Source organism: Camelus bactrianus, chromosome 2 (genome assembly GCF_048773025.1).
Source record: "Camelus bactrianus isolate YW-2024 breed Bactrian camel chromosome 2, ASM4877302v1, whole genome shotgun sequence".
Classification (NCBI taxonomy): Eukaryota; Metazoa; Chordata; class Mammalia; order Artiodactyla; family Camelidae; genus Camelus; species Camelus bactrianus.
In genome coordinates this window covers 103348689-103369781 of record NC_133540.1, presented here as the reverse complement: position 1 = coordinate 103369781, position 21093 = coordinate 103348689, and the positions used below count along the sequence as shown (strand labels likewise).

Here is a 21093-nt window from a genome sequence, read left to right as displayed (position 1 = left end):
GTAAGGGAAGGTAGGAGGGATTATGCATGCAGTACAAATGGTTCAATTCTTTTATAACATGCCTTAAACTCATTGTAAATACAGAATTTACAAACAAAAGACTTGAGCTTGATGTGTGTCATGTGCCTGGGCCATCCGAACTCTGGCCCACAGTTTCTCCTTTGCCAAATAGAATGCTTAGTATTGGCCTCTCATGTGGCATAGGCTTTGCTGCTGGTCACCTTCGATCATTAATTTAAAATTTTGCGTAGGAAAACAATATGCTAATATTAATTATTAAGATTAATGCAAAGTAAGTTTTTCACCGTTTCAAAAATTTTATGGGAGTAAACTTTTAAAAAGACAAGTCATAATGAATTGAAATTTTAGCTCAACAATTTAAAGGTTAAAGGCTAAAAAAATTAAAAATCTGAATCTTAGTATGAATATAAACAGTTTTTAGTAGCATACTTGAATCAATATTCAGAGATCTTATTTATGGTAAATGTTGAGTGCGTCATTACTATGGTTACCTATTGTAGTACCATCATAAAAAAGCTTTCCTCTTTTATTCAGATTATAAAATTTTAACAAATTTCTGTGACTATTTGAAATGTAAATTTTAATAATTGAAATGCACATCCTGAAATCCAGAGAAAAGCACGTGAGTAATGTGCAAAGTGAATTAAATATTTATTCCAATGAAATTATTCAGAAAAAGCTGCTTGGATTTTAATACTGTGAAAAATGTTAAAAGCAAGATTTTTATATTGACACAACAACTTTAATGAGGAAACACACCTTATGCTGTCTCAAGACGGAAAATATTAACATTACTTTAACATTTGCATTTATCACTTTTCTTTTACTTAAAAGCATCTTGTGTCAATCTTTTCTCTAGATTAATCTACTTTATCTACTTCAGACAACATTGACATAATTATGAAGCATGTATTTTCATCAATAAAACAGATTTACAATAAGATTTTTACAGATTCAAAAAAGAGAACATATCTTTGATTAATGTCTCTTCAAGAGGATTTGAGATGATAAAGTACAGTGCAGAGCATTATTTTTTAAAAATTAAGAAAATGTATTTTAAAAAAAAGTACTGTCTTTTTTAAATGGCGCAATAAAGTTATTCCAGAACAGGAGTTGGCGAACCTTTTTTGTAAAGTGCCAGATAAGTACGTAATGTGGCTTTATGGGCTGTTTGATTTCCCTTTCACCTACTCTTCCCTGCCAGTATAGTACAAAGGCAATCATATTCAGTATGTAAACAAAGCGGTTTGACTATGTGCCAGTAATCATTGCTGTGGCCACGGTGTGCCACCCCTTTTTCTAAAAAGTCAGCACAGGCATAGCTCATTTTACTGTGCTTCGCTTTACTGTGCTTGGCAGATACTGTGTTTTTTACAAATTGACGGTTTGGGGCAACTTATGTCAAATAAGTTTATTGTCACCATTTTTCCAACAGCACTTGCTCACTTCTTGTTTCTGTATCACATGTTGGTCATTTTCATAATATTTCAAACCTTTTCATTATTCTTACATTTGTTATGGTGATCTGGGATTCGTGATCTTTGATGTTACTATTGTAATTATTTTCGGGCACCACAAACCATGCGCATGTAAGACAGCAAACTTTGTTGTTGAAATGACAACAAAGGATTAAGAATATTCTATGAGCTTAGTTTATAAAGCAGAGGCAGGGTTTGAGAGGATTAGCTTCAAGTTTGAAAGAAGTTCTACTGTGGGTAAAATGCTACCAAACAGCATTCCGTGCAAGGGAGAAATTGTTCTTGTAAAGAAGAGTCAATTGAAGTGGCAAACTTTGTGGTTGTCTTACTTTAAGAAATGCCACAGCCACACAAGCCTTCAGCAGTCACCACCCTGATCAGTCAGCACCATCAATGTGGAGGCATGACTCTCCACGAGCCAAAAGATTATGACTTGCTGCAGGCCCAGATGTTTAGCATTTTTTCAGTCATAATGTAGGTTTTTAATTAAGGTGCGTACTTCTAAAAGAAATAACACTATTGTGTACTTAACAGACTACAGCATCTGTAAACATAACTTTTACATGTACTGGGAAACCAAAAATCTTGTGTGATTTGCTGTATTGTGATATTCACTGTATTCTGGTGCTCTAGAATTGAACCTGCGATATTTCTGAGGCATGCCTGGTAATCTGTGTTATATTTGATTGTTTATCAGGAGTAATTTTTCAGAACACTTGTAGTACTTGTTTAAAATGTTTCAGCTGAAATTAAGTCCACATTGTAAATAACAAGTAAGGAGATAACAAAGATTATGTTCTGACAGGATAATGTAGGGTTTCCGTGCTTTAAACAGAAATGAGTAGGTTGCTTTTTGGGTCTAATCATCTCTTATGAGAAGAAAATTTGTTCTTGTGTTGGAATATGAACAATCACATTGTCATCAGAGTAGTTCTGTGTAATTGAAAGAGAAGTGTCTGTACAGCTAGAGGTACCTATCTTTAATTTCAGGTATGTGAACTTGGAGAACGTATTTAATAGACTGAACCTCAGTTTTTCCATTTGTTAGTTAGAGCTCTTTACTTTGAAGAATATGTTATTAATATATGACACATTTAAAGTTCCAGACACATGACAGGTGCTCAAGAAACAATAAATCCCCCTTCATCTTCTTCAGTTATTTATAAAAGCAGCACTGGGCCTGAAGGAAGAACCATAATTTTTTTTCAAAGTACTGTATTTTAGTGGCAGAGAAGGGAAAAGTAGGAGGGTGAGGCAGAAGATAACCTCTTTCCTGATTTTCTGGCATTTTTTTCCTTCACTGTTTCCTCAAATGAAATAATACATTTTCATAACACAGGGTGTTTGGAAAGACCCAGGTATTAATCCTAGCTGATATATTCTGTGCTCATGGATTCACCTGTGGAATACTATCTGGCAGTTCCAACTAGGATGAAATCACAGGTTATTAGAACAATCCAGAAATTCATAGTCTTTGCAGTGAAAATCATGCATAAACATTAATTATCTTTGCCTATCCTTTTATAATTTAACTCATTTTCAGGACTCTCTACCAAAGAGAAACTCTTAAATTTATTTTCTTAAATGAAAAAAAATGTGAGATAACACTGATCAGAAATTAACTTCAATGCTAAAATCGTGATTACATACTCAAACAATAAAGGGACATATCTGTATGAAAACTAAAAAAAAGACACATTTTAAGAAAATGTAACTCTTTATTTCATAACAAGTTACTGCATTTATTTTGCACTTAGAATCATTAATGTACAGAAGACTGATAAATTAAAATACCTTTGCCACACTCACAAAATACTCCCCGAAATGGTGAGGCAGAAGCAAATGACAGAAGCCATTACAATCACAAGCCATAAGACTTTACTATATGAAGTGACTACATACACTTAATGGACACAAATAACTTATTACAGTGGTTTATCAAGATCCAAACAACTTCCATTTAGGTCAACCATATCTTAAAAGTCCTTTGTTTAGCCCTTTTTGGCTTAACTGAATCACAGTTATCACAGACTCAACCATTCAGAGGCTCAAAGATTCCAAGTACATTTCACTGTCCAACAATAAAATTAGTCTGTTCTGAGACACATATTTCAGAAATTGTTTGAGAATCAGACATCAACTTCCTGGATTTGTCTGGTCACATAGCAGCCTAATTCTATTCACAGTTCTCCCCCTTTTCTCTCTTTGTTCAAATATATTTTTTTTCTTAGTTTGAAAGAAAAAAGAAAATTATTTGAAGAGAAAGCCCTTTTAGTGGGGAACAGATTTTTACAAAAATAATAACAATCTGGACAGACCTGCCTTATGGTTCTGCTTCAGGAGATTACTCTTTTTCGTCATCCCTAATGTGGGAAACACATAGATCAGTAGGAAAAATAAAATCTGGTTAAAATGTTAAAAGTAACAGCAAACAAGACTATAATATATTCAGAATTTCCTTGTGGTGTTATAGTGTCTATTTACACACAAATACCTACTATTCAATACAGGACCCCTTCTCTTGTCATACACAGCACATTACTCAGCTTCATGCTGCCACTTTTCCTTTCTAGTTCAGGATCTGTCTTCCCCCTTCTCCACTGAACTTCAATCACCAGAATCCTGACCTTCATTCTCTCTCACCTCCTGTACTATGGTAGCTTCCTAACTGGCTTATCTTACTCTAACATAAAACACCAATAAGGTGAAACGTCTGCTGTTTTAATGATGGTTCATCTTTACTCAGGTACCTTAGTGAACTCTTCACAAGTCTGTATCACCCAGCCTCCTGAAGTTCCTATTCTTGCCTCTCTGCCATAGGGTTCGACAAGTCTTTCTAGCCTCATCTTTGCTTGTCTTTAGATGAATCTTAACCTTCAATTAAAATGGAACTTTTATTTGTGCTCATGCTGCTTTATTCAAGCTGTTTACTTAACTGGAAAATGTAGTCTCTGTTAATCTCACCTATTGACATACTGAATTCTCAAGCTCCCATCTCTAAACACACATTCTCCAAGAAGCTTTCCCAGGGTTATCCTCCCTCCCTTAAATTGTATCACTAATCTTCTGATTACATTATACTCTCCTCCTGGAGAGTTCATTTTTATATTCCCGATTGTATCTAAATCAGTTCTTTATACATAGAAAGTGCTGCATAAATATTTGGATTAGGTTATGTCATTCCCAAAATGCAAGCACAATGACCTTACATTTACTAGAGCAATGTGGTTAACAGTGTCTGGAAACTCCATTTGGAATGTTTTGATAGAGACTTGGTGATGGTTTCTGTGACTTTGCAGTGGCCTGTCAAGGACTTCCTAGCAGTAAAAAAACAATGATGACCAAGAGAAACGTAATACCAAGTATGCCTGGACTTCATTTGGTGTGACACCGAGGAGTTAAATACATTTGGTAATATAAAGAAAAATAGCTTGGTCGGAAATTATTTTCAAAATATTTGTGGTGAGACAAATTCTTAATCATTAAATATCTATGTCTGAACTTCAGTGCTAAGACCGAAATAATTGTGAATTTTGTATCTTGCGACAGGAAATTGTGCAGCAATGAGAATAGGCATGCATATAAAACTCTGATAATTTTACACATGTGCTTATTCACTTATTACGTGTTTATTCAATTATTGGTTATTAGTTTAAATTTTACTCAAATCATCCTATCTGAATCTCCTGAATAATCAAAGTACTAGATTACATTTCTTCACAACTTGACTTGAAATATAATTTCACATCTTACAATCACAGGTCCTTGATGTGAGAGTACCATCAACCATTCTTGTTGATACTGAATCATTGGCAAGAATGCAGCCCTCATTTTGGGTCTTCTTCTTCTTATGCTGAAATATGGTATATTTTGTGATTAAATACTGATATCAGAATATGAGACACGCCAATGGGGAGGCTCCTGGGGATTGTCTATATATTTATCCACATTGATTGTACTTTAACCTTCAGCTAATCAGTTTTGAAAACTCTTTAATGAAAACTTTACCTTTAAAATATAATGCATCCAATGAATTGCCTAATTTCTCCTTACACTAACACTTTTATATTTAGTTAGATTTACTCTTGAAATTTGCCCTATTCTTACCGAATTCTCAGTTAACCTAAGTTCTTTTATTTATTTTTTTCTCAGAAACTACTCGACATTTTAGGAATTGATTTCAACTGAGTCTATCTATGCAATTCAAGAATAGATAAAATATTATCATGCAATTGTAAATCCAAGACAGTACAATCATGCCAGTCACAACTTCCCTTCTCCATACTTCTAGAACCTGATCGCATATTTAGAGGATGACTGTATGTGAATTAGCACTTTTACAAATTGTTCTACTCCGATTATCCTTCCCTTCATCCATATCCACTCTTATTGGTCTATATTTGCGTTCAAAGCATTTAAAGCTGCCAGGAAACACAAGTGCCCATGATCCAATAAAATTAAGATACAATGCATCTAGAGAAAGAGGATTTAAAAAAAAATATTTCTCAGGATGAAAAAACTAATACTTGCAAAAAGAGAGAAACAGAGATTAGACTGCATTCCCCTTGAAAGTAAGCCCTACTTGATTTCTTGTAAAAATAATCTAACTATATTTTCACTTTTACAATCTCATTTTTAGAAATAATAAGATTTGTACACTTCCCTTTTTGATCTGCATATTCAAATAGGACTGCTCAGAACACCACTGGCTTTGAAAACAAAGCACTTGTTTTAATGGTATATACAATGGTTGTATAGAGAAAAGCATCTGTCATACTTTTATCAATTTTATTTCCACTTATAAATACTGTCAACATTTAAAGCCCAGTTAATGGAACACTAGTGAGACAATCAAAGCTATTTATATTAAGCATTTTTAAGTATTTTTAAATATGGTCATGCTTAGATAGACTTGAAAGAATCCCAGAATTAAAATTGCCCCCATGATAATGAGCAGGCTATAGATTAGAGCATGTAAATAGCCATGATATTTTAGTGAAATGATTTATTCTTCACTGGTACTTCATTTACCATTTACCTTTAGATTGATGTTTATTTTTAACATTTTTTTATTGAGTTATAGTCATTTTACAACGTTGTGTCAAATTCCAGTGTAGAGCACAATTTTTCAGTTATACATGAACATACATATATTCATTGAGATTGATGTTTACTTTAAGAATATCCATCAATACTCAGTGTTATAGAAATGAATGCATGAGCAATTTGTAAGTGAATATATACATGGCCAAAGTTTAATTTGGCTCTCCATTCAAAAAAAGCAGTGTCGGTGGATATTTGGGCATTATCATTTATCATGCTTACTTTTTTTCTGAGGTTTTTAGCAAAGTGAAAAAATTCAGATGCAGGTGGTGGACAGACAGTAAAATGTATTTAGATTTAAAAGAACATTATGTATTCTAAAAATGTAAGTATAACCATGCCAGAGCCTAGTCAGGTATTCACTGACCACGTGGGGAAGTGTACTAAAAACGAGTGACAGGTGCACAGGTGATAGCTTCCTCCACATGCCATGAGCTAGGCCTTGATCATAAAACGCTTCATCCTGATAGTTGCTCTTGGCAAATGGAAATAATTTCTAAAGGCTATCTCCAAGATCATTCTGGTAACTTTTCAGATAATTAGGTGATGGTGACTGACTAGAGAGTTCTTACCAATAGTTGATAAGCCAAACTAGTTACAGGAATAGAATAATTAAAGCCTAAGTTTAACTTTCCTGACAACAAAACAGACATTTGGGAAACATTAACCAATAGGCTTTAAATGGCAGTAGGACTAAGAATCGAGAGCTCTCTCACACGTGGGTTTGTTCGAGGTGCCTCCAGCAGAACTCCACCTTTAACATGATTTTTGTGCCTGCTCCCATTTTCTAAAGAAGAGACGATCGTAATGACCATGATTTTTGGGCCTGCTCTTATTTTCTAGAGAAGAGAATATCATTACAATTTATGAAAAAGTAGCAACACTGAACAGGTCCAAATTTAGGAGCTAGGAAAGGTGATGTACAACACAGGTCTAAAACTGTGTTCCAGAACATTTCTGGTCTCAAAAAATGTTACTAGTATGCATGTAAGACCATATCCTCAACATGAATTTCAACTCAGTTTGCTAGATACAAATTCTTTAGCCACAATGAGTAAATACAAACTCTGTTCCTCAATGTTTTTTTGTCAATTTAAGGAATGTAACACTTTTGTAGAGGATTTAAAAAAACAATTATTTCTGCATTTACTTTCAGTGTTGGTAGATCTAAACATTTCAGTTTTCATCTCTTCATTCTTCATAAATACTATGAGGCAGAGAATAAAATGGTTAAATGTTAACATCCTTTCTTATTTTTTTATCTTGTATTTAAAATAAACGAGTTTGATGATCTCCATTCAAGTTTGAGAATCACCAAATCTGTAACTGGAGTTCTATTTAATATTTTATCAGAAAATGAACTGGATTAAAGATGAGGTAAAAACTGACCTTTTCTTCTTTAATTAATAAACAATTTAGAAATAAATTAATTTCTTCTTGGGAGTAAGACATCTTAGAAATCAGTAAAAGGAAATTGTGGCTTTATATTTTCAACTAGCTCTATTCCAAACAGAGCATACGAATAAAAAGGGAAAAAAAATCAAATTAGCAATATTTTCTAGGCAAAAAATTATTACATAAATATTACACATTAGAGTAGGCTACCATTACAAATGAAAGATTATATTTAAATAATAAAATATGTATTAAAATTAATTCATCTTTGAAATATGAATCACAGAACTTATAAATTCAAAACCCTAATATATGCAAAAATAAAGAAAATTAAAGTACAAATATATAATACTATTTTAATATACTAGATTTTCCAACTAATCCATCTTACATAAATTTAAGTAAATTAATCTGAAAGCTGTTACTTTATTTACATATGAAAGCCTTACAATAGTTAAAATAACTTCATATTTTAACCACTGGTTTCTCTGCATTTTGAATTTAAATTTCATGTTATTGAAGGCCAGCAGAGTACATGGCTTTAGTCAGACTTATGATTGTTGCCTAGTGAGTAGAATTTATAAGTAAAGATAGCCAACCCAGTAAACCAGATTAAACAGGGCAAAAGCCGTTGGGAAAAATATTCGAGAATAGGAATCAATTTTGGCAATGCGAATGTGTATCCTTCCTTCCCTCCATGAGCCTGTTCTGCAGTCTTCAAAGCAACAGAAGAAACTGGCACAATCTTTGCCCTCCAGACACTGATACCCATAATCATCCTCCCCTTGGGGCAGAGCAATGCTATTCATTGGAATCAGAGTAGATCCAGGATGGAGTCCAGATGACATCTGAGTAAAACAATGAATGAGTTTTGAGGAAAAAACAAACCCAGCATTAAAAAAGATCAACTTGTCCCCTCAAGGCAAACTCTAAAAGACTGATAAGAAATAAAAATAATCTTATTTTCTCCAAACAAATATTCAAAACAAATATTCAAACAAATATTCAGTCCTAACATGGTTTTAAACCATGATTTACTTTGTATCACATAACATTATTTTACATTACAAAGATTTTGCAGGAAAAAAACACTCAGAAAGGAAACATATTTTATACATTTAGAAAGTTGATCTATTAAAATATAGTTAACCATGAATCCTATTTTAAAATGAGAATAAACTATATATTTCTATGATATTTTACAGTATAACATTTACAGTGTTCTAAATATCTGTTGGTTTGCTATAGTTACATTCTGCACTTTATTTTAGTAATAGCAAGGATAAATAGTAAAGATGATATTTTGATAAAGCTGAACACTTTGAGAAGCTGTGTATGAATCAAAATGATATGAGGTTTGCAGTTGTGGATAAGGGCAAGGCCATGTATTTGGGAGAAAGAATGTGCAGGAGTTAAAAACTCAAGTTTGGGAACAACTGGTGTTCACAATTCTGCTCATTCTACCAATGTAGTTGTCTTCATAGCTGAAATGATTTTAGCACCGAATTTTTGTGATGGTTGTGATGAGTAAGTTTCATAACATGTAAAATGATCAGTGCTATGTCTTGCCCAGTAATAATAGCTGTTGTTACTATCAGGATTATTTGGGACTCATGTCAAATTAAGTTTTTATGGTACTAGGTTTTAAGTAAAACTTTAATAAGAAGAATAATTTTTTTTAAATATAAAAATTGAAGCATGGCGAGGATATTGTGGACTATTAAAGCCATCATTTTGGAGTCTGGATATGGTGGACTATTAAAGCCATCACTTAGGCTGTAATTCCAGCTCTGCCCAGTAGAGTCCTGCAACTTTGAACAGGGAGTCACTGCTCTTTTGCTGTACCAGATACACAGATCTGTTTGATGATTAAATGAGATGATATACATAAAGCACCAAGCAAAATATTTGAAACATAGCACATATTTAGCTGCCAATAAATAACATTTATTGTTGTTGTAATTGCCGCTGCTACTATTGATTCCTGAAGAGGATATATCAAAATTGGCTATAAAATATGTGCTAAAGCAAACAATAATAACAACAACAGAAACTTGGACCTTATGAAAATGTTACTGGAAAGAAATACATTAATGAACACATGAATAAAATGGCAAGTAAAATATGAATGAAGATTGCCATTTTAGTAACTCTTCATCTCTTAGAACTTCCAGATATTTCAGGGGTTACTTTAAGATGTGAATCTCACAATCTATAAATAAGTCAGTGGTTTTATGATCTAAACACTGAATACAATGCTGAAATTAAATAGTTTTAACCTGACCTTAAATTTCTAATGAAAATGTTTATGAAATTTTTTTATGTTAAATTTTGAAATAAATACATCTCAAAGCCATGAAAATTAAACATTGTATGAGAAAGATTTAGGAAGTTAAACACACAAAAATTAGAATTTCTCAAAATTTGGACCTATATTTAAACCCATTTTATTTGTAAGAAATACAAAATCTAAACCACTAAATATTAAACCTTAAGTAGATAGAAAAAGAAGCAAAAAAATCACAGTGATATTTTAAAAAGATAAATGCATCACACAAGTTGTAATATCCATATTAGAAACAAAATGTGCAGCCTGAAGATAAGAAGCAATGCCTTAAACACAAATAAATTCATGACTCCCCTTGCCTGGATGCAGCATTAAAAAAAAAAAACAGGCAGTATATTATTAAATGTTAATAACATCTTTTGAGGTTGATACTTGGGGATACTTGACTAGACTCCTAAATTTTAGTGGAGCACTAAAATTATGTACAGAAATGAGACAAATTGGTATTCATTTTCTTGTCACTATGTTTATAGCCTATGTTTCAATGTTAATCAGAGTGAAAGTGGTTAAAATACCAGTTTGTTAGTTGGTAATTTCAAGATGATAAGGCATAAAATCCATTCCATATATCACTCAGAACTGCCTTATATAAGTGGAAAGATGGTGTATTTGATGGAAGAGAGCAATTGTGCATAAGAGAGGTAACTAAAGATTAAAGTGCACAAAAATGGAAAAAACCTGCAAGTGGACATTTAAAAAATGGACTAATCTCTGGTGCTTAAAATCGTGGAGAGTGTCTACTGCAGTGGCCCTTTAGATTGATACTTTTCTAGTTTCCTGCTGCCTCCCCCAAAACACCACAAATTCATAAATTCAAAGAACCCACGCTTCATTGAATGATGAATATGACTAGAAATCAATTTTACGTGCTGAGAAAAATAGCCAAAGAGCTGACACATTACCAGTAAAATAGTTTTGATACATAGATTTGTGACCTGGAAACCACTGACAAATTGATTGGAAGACTGTACACATTACAAACCTCACTTTTCTGAAGTACAACTATATAACCCACCTTATAATTTCTCAGATAAAGATCCTGCTGCCCCCAAAATAGCAAACATTGTATAAATAAAGTAAATCTGTTTAAATGATAAAAAAGAAACAGCACAATGGAATAGAATTTTCTTTTACTTCAAATGATGTAGTTCTGAGAATAGTTCTGAGAATATGCCATTTTTTTTTTGTTATTTCAAAAAGTCACTAAGAATATAGCTGAACTTAACATTTTGAGACATCAATCCCATTTCCACTATTAAAGGTATGTATGTGTCTGGTTATAGCTTAAATATTCTACTACTTATAGATTAATCATATAGTTAAGCACATAAAATATATTCTAAATGCCAAGACATACTAATATCAAATAAATAGTAAATAAAACATTTATGTACAAAGTATATTTATGTATGCATTTATAGAATACTGTAATTACTATTTAGATTATATACTGATGCCATTAATAATATATTAAGTATTAGCAATATGATTAGCAAACATTAGGCCATGTTATTGATACTATGAAATACTAACATTATTATTTTAAATTTATAATTTAAAACGTTGCACATGAGAATGCCACAGTAAGCATAGATGTTCTCCACTTCACTTTCACAAAATCCTAGTCAAGTATCAGTCAGGATTTCAAAAATTACAAAATCCACATCAGTGTTAAAAACAGACATGAGGTGGATTTGGGTGATGCTGAGTTCTCAGTTTTTGTATTTCAGAAATTAGAAGTTAATGGAAATAGTTATCAGAGGAAAGTAAAAAAAAAAAAAAAAGTAAAAGAAAAAGAAAAGAAAAAAGAAGGAAAGAAAAGAAATACAACTAATTCTGAGGGTTGGGACCAAAGTTGTGGAGCAGAGAATTTTATTCTTCACTTGTACATTTATATATTGTGTAATTTAATTTGTTTCAACAATGCACAAGTAACTTTCTTGATGTATTTCACATTTCACCAATATCAAATAATCCTTCCTGGGAGCTTTGCCAAATACCATTACAGGAAAGAAAGTTTATAATTTGTGAAATTTTGTACTGATGCAGCTTTTCATTATTTTTGTGCTCTGAAAGGTAGAAGAATGTTTATTCATATACATATGCACTGACTGAAAATAAGATCTTTCCTTTGTGGAGAAAGGGCTATGGGTTGGGGATTGTGGGCAAAAACAAAAAACAAACAAAAACAATAACAAAAAACCTTCTATACATTATCTCCATTCTGATACCTTAGTTCTACTCTCAGTAATATATTGCTTCTTGAGCTACTGCAATAGTCTTTAAGTTTATCTCACTGATTATTTTGCCATTCAGGTATGTACTCTATACTACCAATAATTGTCTTTCACCAACAGATACAAATATGCCATCTTGCTTAAAAACATGCATGACTTATCAGTGCTGATAGGGCCAAATCTAAATTTCTTGACATGACTCAGGAGACTCTCCATATCTTGGCCATAAACCACTTTTCTACCCTCAACCTGGATTATTTTCTTTCCTAATATTTCTATTTGCTTAACCAGCACTATCCAATAGAAGTTTCTGCAATGATAGAAATATTCTGTATCAGCATTGCCCACTAGTTACAGGTAGCACTTGAAATGTGACTAATGCTACTAAAGTACTGAATTCTAAATTTTGGTTTATTTTAATTAATTTAAATCAGCCTAGCCATGTGGCTAGTGGCTAGCTGTTGTATTAGACCAGCAGCTTGTGAAAAATACCAATCTACTTTTTATTCTCATACGTGAAGTCGCCTCGACTTGGCTCACCTGGTTTCTTCTGTCTTACTCTTTCTAATCTGTTCTCCTGAAAACTGCAACTTATTCTCCAAAGAACTAGTGCAACATTGTCACACTTTCTCTGTAATTTTCTCTATCACATTACTTTTGGAAGAATTAGTTTACATACATTTTGAATATGTTATTTACACTTGAAATGGAAGAAGGCTACCTGCTCCACAGTGGCTTATGTTGACAGAGCCTCTTCTCAATGTGATGTGCTTGCTAATAAGTCAGTGTATCGCAGGCCATGTTACATGATGTCTCCAAATTTCCTCAGTGCAAGGGATAGGCCACTTAGGTCAGCCTTTGTGGTACCTGTCTCTCATTCCATAAGAACGTCTTTTAAAATATCTTTAACTTATATCATAGAAAATATTCTGTGACTGAAGAAGTATTTGAAACCAGTTACCTAATTGCTAATATCCTTATAGTGTCTTTGTTTACTTTTGATTTTTATATTGAACTGTTATTTGTCTTATACTTTATTATCTTATGTTTACATTTCTAACGTGTTTTTCTACAACTAGATTTAAAGATCCCTGAATGCAGAGAACACATTCTGTAGTTACTCTCTTCAAAGTGTCTTATCCAAGGTTAGTGAAATAAACTTCTGTTACTTAATATTCTAACCAATTGAGAGATCACAAATAAGCAAATTCTATCCTCAAATGGGTATATCAGGTCCCTCATATAGATATAACATGGTTTTCTGAGATTTCTCATCTATGGGCTGAATATTTGAGTTTCAACGTGAAATACTATTTTTAGTCGGCTGGTTTCCTGCTACTGCTTTTCTGTGATCTTTACCTGTTTTATAAAGGATCTTGATTCTATACTTCAACATAGTTAACTTACTAGATTTTCTTGAAAATAAGTTATTGACACAAAAACATCTGAATCAGATTCTCAGTGAGTAGAAATAAAAACAAAACAAAATGTTTTGGATGGTAATATGGGCCAAGTCAAAATGTTACTGACATTCACAATAATAAAAATAAAGAAGAAAGAAAGAAATACGGACATAAGAGAAGAAGGGCAGAAGGAAGAAAGGAAGAATGAAAGGAAGGAGGAAGGAGGGAAGGGGGAAGAAGGAAAGTAGGAGGGAAGGGAAGGGGAGAAAAAAGGAGAGTGAGAGGGAGAAAGAGCAAGAAAGGGAAAGAGAGAGGAAAGGCCAAATATATCATGTGGAAAGTAAAGTAGAAAGCATCTGTATTAAGTTCTGTTTTTCTTAGAGGGGTCATGGAAGCTAAAAATCTATTGTGTTCAAATATCATCTCTTCCTAAGTAAAATAAATTGGGATTTTCTGGGACTCTCAGCTAAGCTGTCAAAGAGATGTCAAGATGCGGATTTTAGTTTCATTTAATAACAGATATTCTGACCTTTCAGTGACTTTGAAAGCAAGTTCTTTGGTCCTGGCCTATTGTCATAAATAATTTGGTGAAGCAAAGGGAAATGTTGGATTTCAAATCATTCAGAATTTTAAGCCTGAAAAATAAAGTGGGGAGATGGAAGGAGAAAGAGAGCGAGAGAAAGAGAAAGGAAGATAAACTCACAAACGATTGAAACAGGTATAAAGGCAAGATGCTGCAAGATTTCTGGGTCTAGACTTGCATTTGATTCTCCTGGGCAGAGTGGAAGAAAAAGACAGATCCTGCGAAGCCCTTAAATAGAACATTTTGGAACATCAGCAAGCAGAGTTGTCTATTCTTCATAAAAGTGTGTTCTGATTTACCTGATTAAGCAAGACCATATGGCTGCACACTGAACTAGGCAGGGAGTCAGATTTGATTACTGATCTAGTTTTTCACTCCAAGTGTCATTTAGTACTGAAGGAGCTCATGAAGCATATAACTGAACAGAAAGAACAGACTACAGATTTTATTTTGGATGGCTCTAAATAAAATATATATTTTTTTGTACCCAGGTAGTCAATTACATGTCAGTTTAACTTTTTTGATATTTTGCAGTTTAGTTCTTCAAAGCTCTTATTTAATTTTTTATTCCTTAATTTTTCATCTTTAGTATTTTGCTTCCTGGGCTTGATGCTAAAATTTAAATACTCAATATATAGATGTTTTTCTTGGATAACTATTCTAGGACAATATCTAGAACATGAGTATCTTTAACTAGTATTTGATAAACAAATGATTAAATGAACATCATAATTTTAAAGTGTGCACTCCAATGTTTCTGCTTCCTGAGTAAATGAGATGTCTGGTAAGGTGGTTGAGAGACAGATCTGGAGTCAAAATGATTATCTGCAGTCCTACAGTAGCCACTTATTGGTTGAATGGACTTAGATAATATTAGTACCCCTATTACATATTCTTAGAATGAAATTCGAGAATCCATGTGAGATTGTACATTGCCTGGCTTATAATGTTAATTAGTATTATTCTAAATACTTTCAGTCACAGTTTCCCAAAATAAAAAGTCAAGGTAGCAATTGAACAGAGCTGTGGATGAGGAAATGATGAAATGGAAAATCCAGAGAGGATGCCTGGCTTTGATTAACAGAAGACAGTATAGCAAATGTGTGTTTTTCTTTAACTAAAAATTAAGCAAATGGATATTAAGGTTGAAATTGTTGCCCCCTGATGCTTTGTTCATTCAGAGGCCATAGCATGTCCTATAGATAAGCTAAAATCATGTGATGTTGAGGGAGTCACAGGCTAATTCTACAATGTATGTTCTCAAATGCCTACCACCAACAATGTGATCTTTCTTAGTATATTGTGGGACTCTGAAAGCAAATTGCAAGTCCTTGGAATATAACATAAAAAGTAAAATATAATTTTAAAATATGGCAAAGTTTTATAAATAAACTAATGAGAAATGGGAAAAGGTAGAAAAAACATTGATTCCTAGAACTTACAAAGTTAGAACATGGAAAACTCCAAGCTTCATTATATACACACCATGGTAGGCTTACAAGCTTGCACCCATGCATAACTGCTTTATACAGTTTTCATGTTTAAAGACATTTTGGAACAAATTTTCTTTGAAAACATTTACTGGAATCAGCAATGAAGTGTCTTTTTTGTCAATACTGGAGAAACAGATGTTTACCTTTCTGAGTCTTATGAGAACAGGCAACTTAAGGAAGGATTACAAACTTGAACTCTGGCACTAAAAAAGATCTGAGTTTGAGTCCTGGGTCCTTCACTTCCTAATGCTGTCCTTGTGCAAATTACTGAAATTGTATCTACAAGCATAAATTAAATCATGCATGTAAATGCTTAGAGGAGTTTCTGGCATGCTCAGTAAGTGTTATATATTACTTTAAGTTTCTTATAATTGCCATTATAAAAAGAATTATGGTTAATTATCCAATATTAAAGTATTTTAGAACCAGTAGAATTAATTCTAATTTATCAGCTTGATGTGATAAATGTTAAGGTAGATATATGCTTGGGAAAGGGGAGTAAGAGAATAGAAATATACAAAAGCCAAAAAGGTGTCTTTTCTATGACACAGAAAGCTATGTCTCTCAAACACAGCTGAACACTAACACTAAAGAGGGATCTTTATTTCTAAAAATTTAGCTAAATTTGTGGGGCACCCATGTTAGAAATCCAAATCCTAACACAAAAATAGATTCAAGGGGAGATTTAAAATAATTTTAAATTATTCTTTAAAAGATACAAAGAATTTACCACTTATGGAAAATTTCATAGTGTGAGAAACCACTCTTCATAAAGGTGATCCAAGAGTCTTTTCTAGGGAAAAATGTAAGTATACTTTTGTAGGTGGGCAATGTTCAGTACCCCAGTTTGATCTTAATATGATTTATGTTTTGTCAGGGTGCCTCAAGCATCCATATCAGTCTAAGAAAGTATAACAAGAGAACTCAAAATTGAGTATCTCTTACAGTAATAAAAGAGAGGATTTTTTTTTTTTTAACATACCGTGGCCTTGTTTTTTAGCTTTCTTTCTCTAGTAGTTTTTCCTTTTTTGTTGCTGGTAAAATAATGCAAGGTGCCATATTCCATCAAAGCTGCAAAAACAAAAATGAAACAAACAGAAACAAAGAGATCCATCGCAGTCACATATGAAACCTTGGGTAAGGACTTCCTGGCAATTGTGCTCAGCGTGGTCATAGTCAGCACTGTAGTGATACCTGTGGAAGAAGGGGAAGGAAAACAGATGATGAAAAATAACTTAGACTGTTTTTACCCTTCCAGCTGGTTTGGCAATATTCTGAGTGGAAATAAACAATGGAAACAAAAGAATGTGATTACCTGTGATTTACAGAAAAAAAATTCTGGTAACCATAGCGACATTGTGTTCAACGTGTTCTTTGCATCTGTGAGTTTTAATCATCTAAATTCTCTGGCCTGCAAGTAGTTGACACCCCATACCCACCCTTCCCTTCCTCCATAATAATACACCATCCAATTTTCAGCTGGTCTGTGCCTGCCTGGAAGAACAACCATAATTGCCAGCTGCTTTCAGCTATATGTGGCCACAGACTGAGATCTCACCAAGAAGAATAGGCAAAGGGTATTAATGACCAAAAGATGCCATTAAAGAGACAGGCAATACCTTTCTTTCCTTCTTCATTGTTTCTGCTGGAATACAATGGCCAGAGCATCAGAAGCCATCTTAGACCTCTACCTAGTTTAATCTACAGTGATTTTAGGTTTCCTGCCACACAGTTAAAATTAATCCAAACTAGTATAGTATGTTTTATAACTTGAAGTAAATCTATTTTCTAGTCTTGAAGTTTCAGTAAAGAAAACAGGCAAAATGGTATCAAGGGAATACTTTTGAAGCACAGATTAAAAGTTTGTATTTTGAAGGATTGAGTGTATAGAATTGGGATAGCCTCCTGGACCCCAGGTGTGTTGTGTAGATTTTTGGGGGTGTCTGTTTCTCTTTATCCATGACCTTCTTGATGGCTCTTACCTAAGGGAGGTGGAGGCTAAATTTTAGGCCCCCTAACTCACACCTGTCCAGACTATATCTCTTCCTATCTAAACTGCCTTCATTCTCATTCTTTGTCTCATGAAATAAGACACCATGAGTGGAATTGTTTACTCTCATAATGCCAAATGATTCTTAATTTGGCTGAATATTTATAGAGCCAAATATTCGGGTTGAGAAAAAAATAGAAAGGATGTCTTTGGTATGGTGAAGGCAATGGCCATCTCTTTCCCTCATGTCTACATTGAAACATGCCTTAATAATAATTCCTTTCACATTTCCATCTTTTTATTTTCATCATCACTCAGGATTGAAAAAAAGATGATACAGGTATGATGATTTGTAAGTCATGTAGGCAAATTTAGATTCAAATTTTGATGTCCAATCTATTAGCTCCATAACCTCAAAGGGGTTTCTCAACTCTTCTGTGCCTCTCATCTAAAAACATGTGGCACAGTAACTTAATAAATTGTATAATAAATTTATACAAAAGGTATTTGCTTTACTTATTTTTCTTAAAGTGGATGCTTAGATTAAAAAGAAAGATTAAAAATCTTCTTTCTAACATTAGCATTTTGAATCTATAATTTCCCCTCTTAGGAATACTTTAGCTGCCTCTCACAAGCATTTAATGTTAAATTCTTATTAAAATTCAGTTTGAAATATTTTATGATTTCCCTTTTGATTCTTATTTGACCGAAGGGTTATCTAAAAGGTCATTAAACAAATTTCAAATAAGGGAAGCCATTATTAATCTATATTATTTTATTAATTTTTAATTTACTACCATTTTGGTCAGAAAATATACTTGGGAAACATTTTAGTCTTTTCAGTTTTATTAAGATCTTGGTTAATGTTCTGTATGCACTTGAACTTACTGTGTATTCTGTAGTTAGGTGTATTGTTTTATAAATACCAATCAGGTCAAGTAGTTGTAATTTCATTCAGATTTTCAATATCTTTTTTTTATCTTCTATTACTTCATTTTTTTAAAATTTATTTTATTGAATTATAGTCAGTTTACAATGTTGTGTCAATTTCCAGTGTAGAACATGCACTATTTTTTTTTTTTTTGGTAACTTATTAAATCATAACATTCCCATAGTCAGACAAAGGCAGATTTCCCAAGGTGGCTTCTCAAGTAAACAAAACAAAACATCCAAAAACCTTCAGGCCAATGTGTTCTTTGATATCATTATCAATGATCAAATTAAATTTCAATTAACTAAAATGTTATTACATTCCTATTTCAGAAATTAAGGTAAACTATAGCAGAACTTAGCTCCCAGACATTTATTTCTTTAATTTAGTAGTTGTTATCACAGAATTTAGCTTAAAATAATGTGGTGGATTTTCTGTTAAAATATCTCTGAGTCCATGAAAGTAAAAACACATTTGAATATTAAGAAGATTCATTGATATTTCCTCCATGGCTTCTCCTGCTCAAAACCTTATAATAACCTTCCATTACCTTTGGAATAAAATCCAAAGTCCTTAAAATGACCTACTAAAGACATCTGATCTAACATCTGGCCATCTCTCCAATCTCATTTTCTACCACTACTTGGCTACCTCTAGACACAGTTGTCTTCTTTCTGAACCTCAAGCATGGTTAGCAAAGAAGATCCCTCTTCAGAACCTTGTGGTTCTTTCTAGCCGATATCCACAGGCTACCTCCCACACTTCGCTAGGCCTCTGCCCACTCCTCAGAGAGGTCTAGTCTGACTCCATGAGATGAACGAGCGAACAGTATATCCACCAACATCCCCTGGCGTTCTCTAGCCATTTATTTTGCTTTCCCTCCTAGCCTTTATTACTCACTGACATTTTATTATATGCTTTTTATACTTGCACATTACCTGCACACCCTGCTCAAATGTTTTATATTTTAAAATGAACATGAGCACTTTACAGTATTTGTTCACTGTTCACACTGTGGCACCTAGAACACTGCCTATTTCACAGAAAGCATTTGATAAATGTTTGTGAGAATGCAATAATAATAATTGAATAAATGAGCTCAGAAAACTGCCCTTCAGAGACGTATGTATGCATGTATACTTAAAAAAAAACAAACAAAGCCTGATCCTCCAGCTACTTAGGACCCACAATTGTAAGAGATATTCCTTAAGTTAGATCTGGCTATGGCTTATCTTTACAGTTGCTATAGTAATGTTAAAAAACATGGATTCATGTAAAGCCATAATTCCACAATTGGCTATTCTCTGTCATGACACTGGCATAGAATTTTGGCTTTGTGTAATCCTAACGGCAGAAATAGTCCTTTCAAGTTCTCTTTGAGGAAAAATATGAGAATAATGTTTGAAAACAAAATACAATATTTAAATTATTGTATATACTCAGAGTAGCATACAAAAAATCTAAAGTAATTTATTTACCTTGAAACATAAAATAGTTTGAAATAACGTGGGGAACAAAACTCTGATATGAGTGCATTTTGTCCCCTAGCAATGTCTGCATAGACTCCCAAGGAACTGCATTTCCAAGATAGAACTAGGTGCCTCAGATTTTATCTTGCCACTTTTATGTGATTTGCATTTTATTATATTTATTACATGGAGTTCTTTACCAGCTATCATAGAAAACACATGAGAATTTCTTTATTGTTGAAAACAGAAACTGTCCCAACTTTACGTTTTTTAAGACACAGTTACTAGTAGTGTGATTCGTATCTTGCACTTTTGTTGGGAATGAATCAATTAATCATTAAGTTGTCTTTATATATCAATACATGGTTTTAGGTTATCATTTTCTTTTAAAAATATATAGTAATTAGACATGTTTTCTTACATGATTTTGATTATCACAATAGATTGCTAAAGAAAGAAAGGACAAGTCTGCTTTATCATGTATGAATTACAAATTACTCTTTTAATCAATGTTACTGTACAGGCAACTCTCAAAAATATTTGTAGACTAATCACACATTTTATAGATTACAGAAGCCTGGAAACTTCTTGTTCCTTTCAGCGACCTGCCCTTTGGAACAGCTGACTGTTCATTAACACCATT

General features: G+C 33.0%; 1 protein-coding gene across 1 annotated transcript in view; it reads right to left on the bottom strand.

The window, feature by feature from the left end:
- Positions 1 to 3220: 3220 nt before the first annotated feature.
- The window catches only part of GABRG1 (gamma-aminobutyric acid type A receptor subunit gamma1), a 65653-nt gene continuing 47780 nt past the window's right edge, over positions 3221 to 21093 (bottom strand). Inside the window, exons 8-9 of the mRNA XM_010962606.3 lie at positions 17043 to 17254; positions 3221 to 8845 (exon numbers count right to left, since the gene is read on the bottom strand). Of these exons, the coding sequence (XP_010960908.1) occupies positions 8576 to 8845; positions 17043 to 17254 (482 nt within the window). The 3' untranslated portion in view covers positions 3221 to 8575. The remainder of the gene's footprint in view (positions 8846 to 17042; positions 17255 to 21093) is intronic.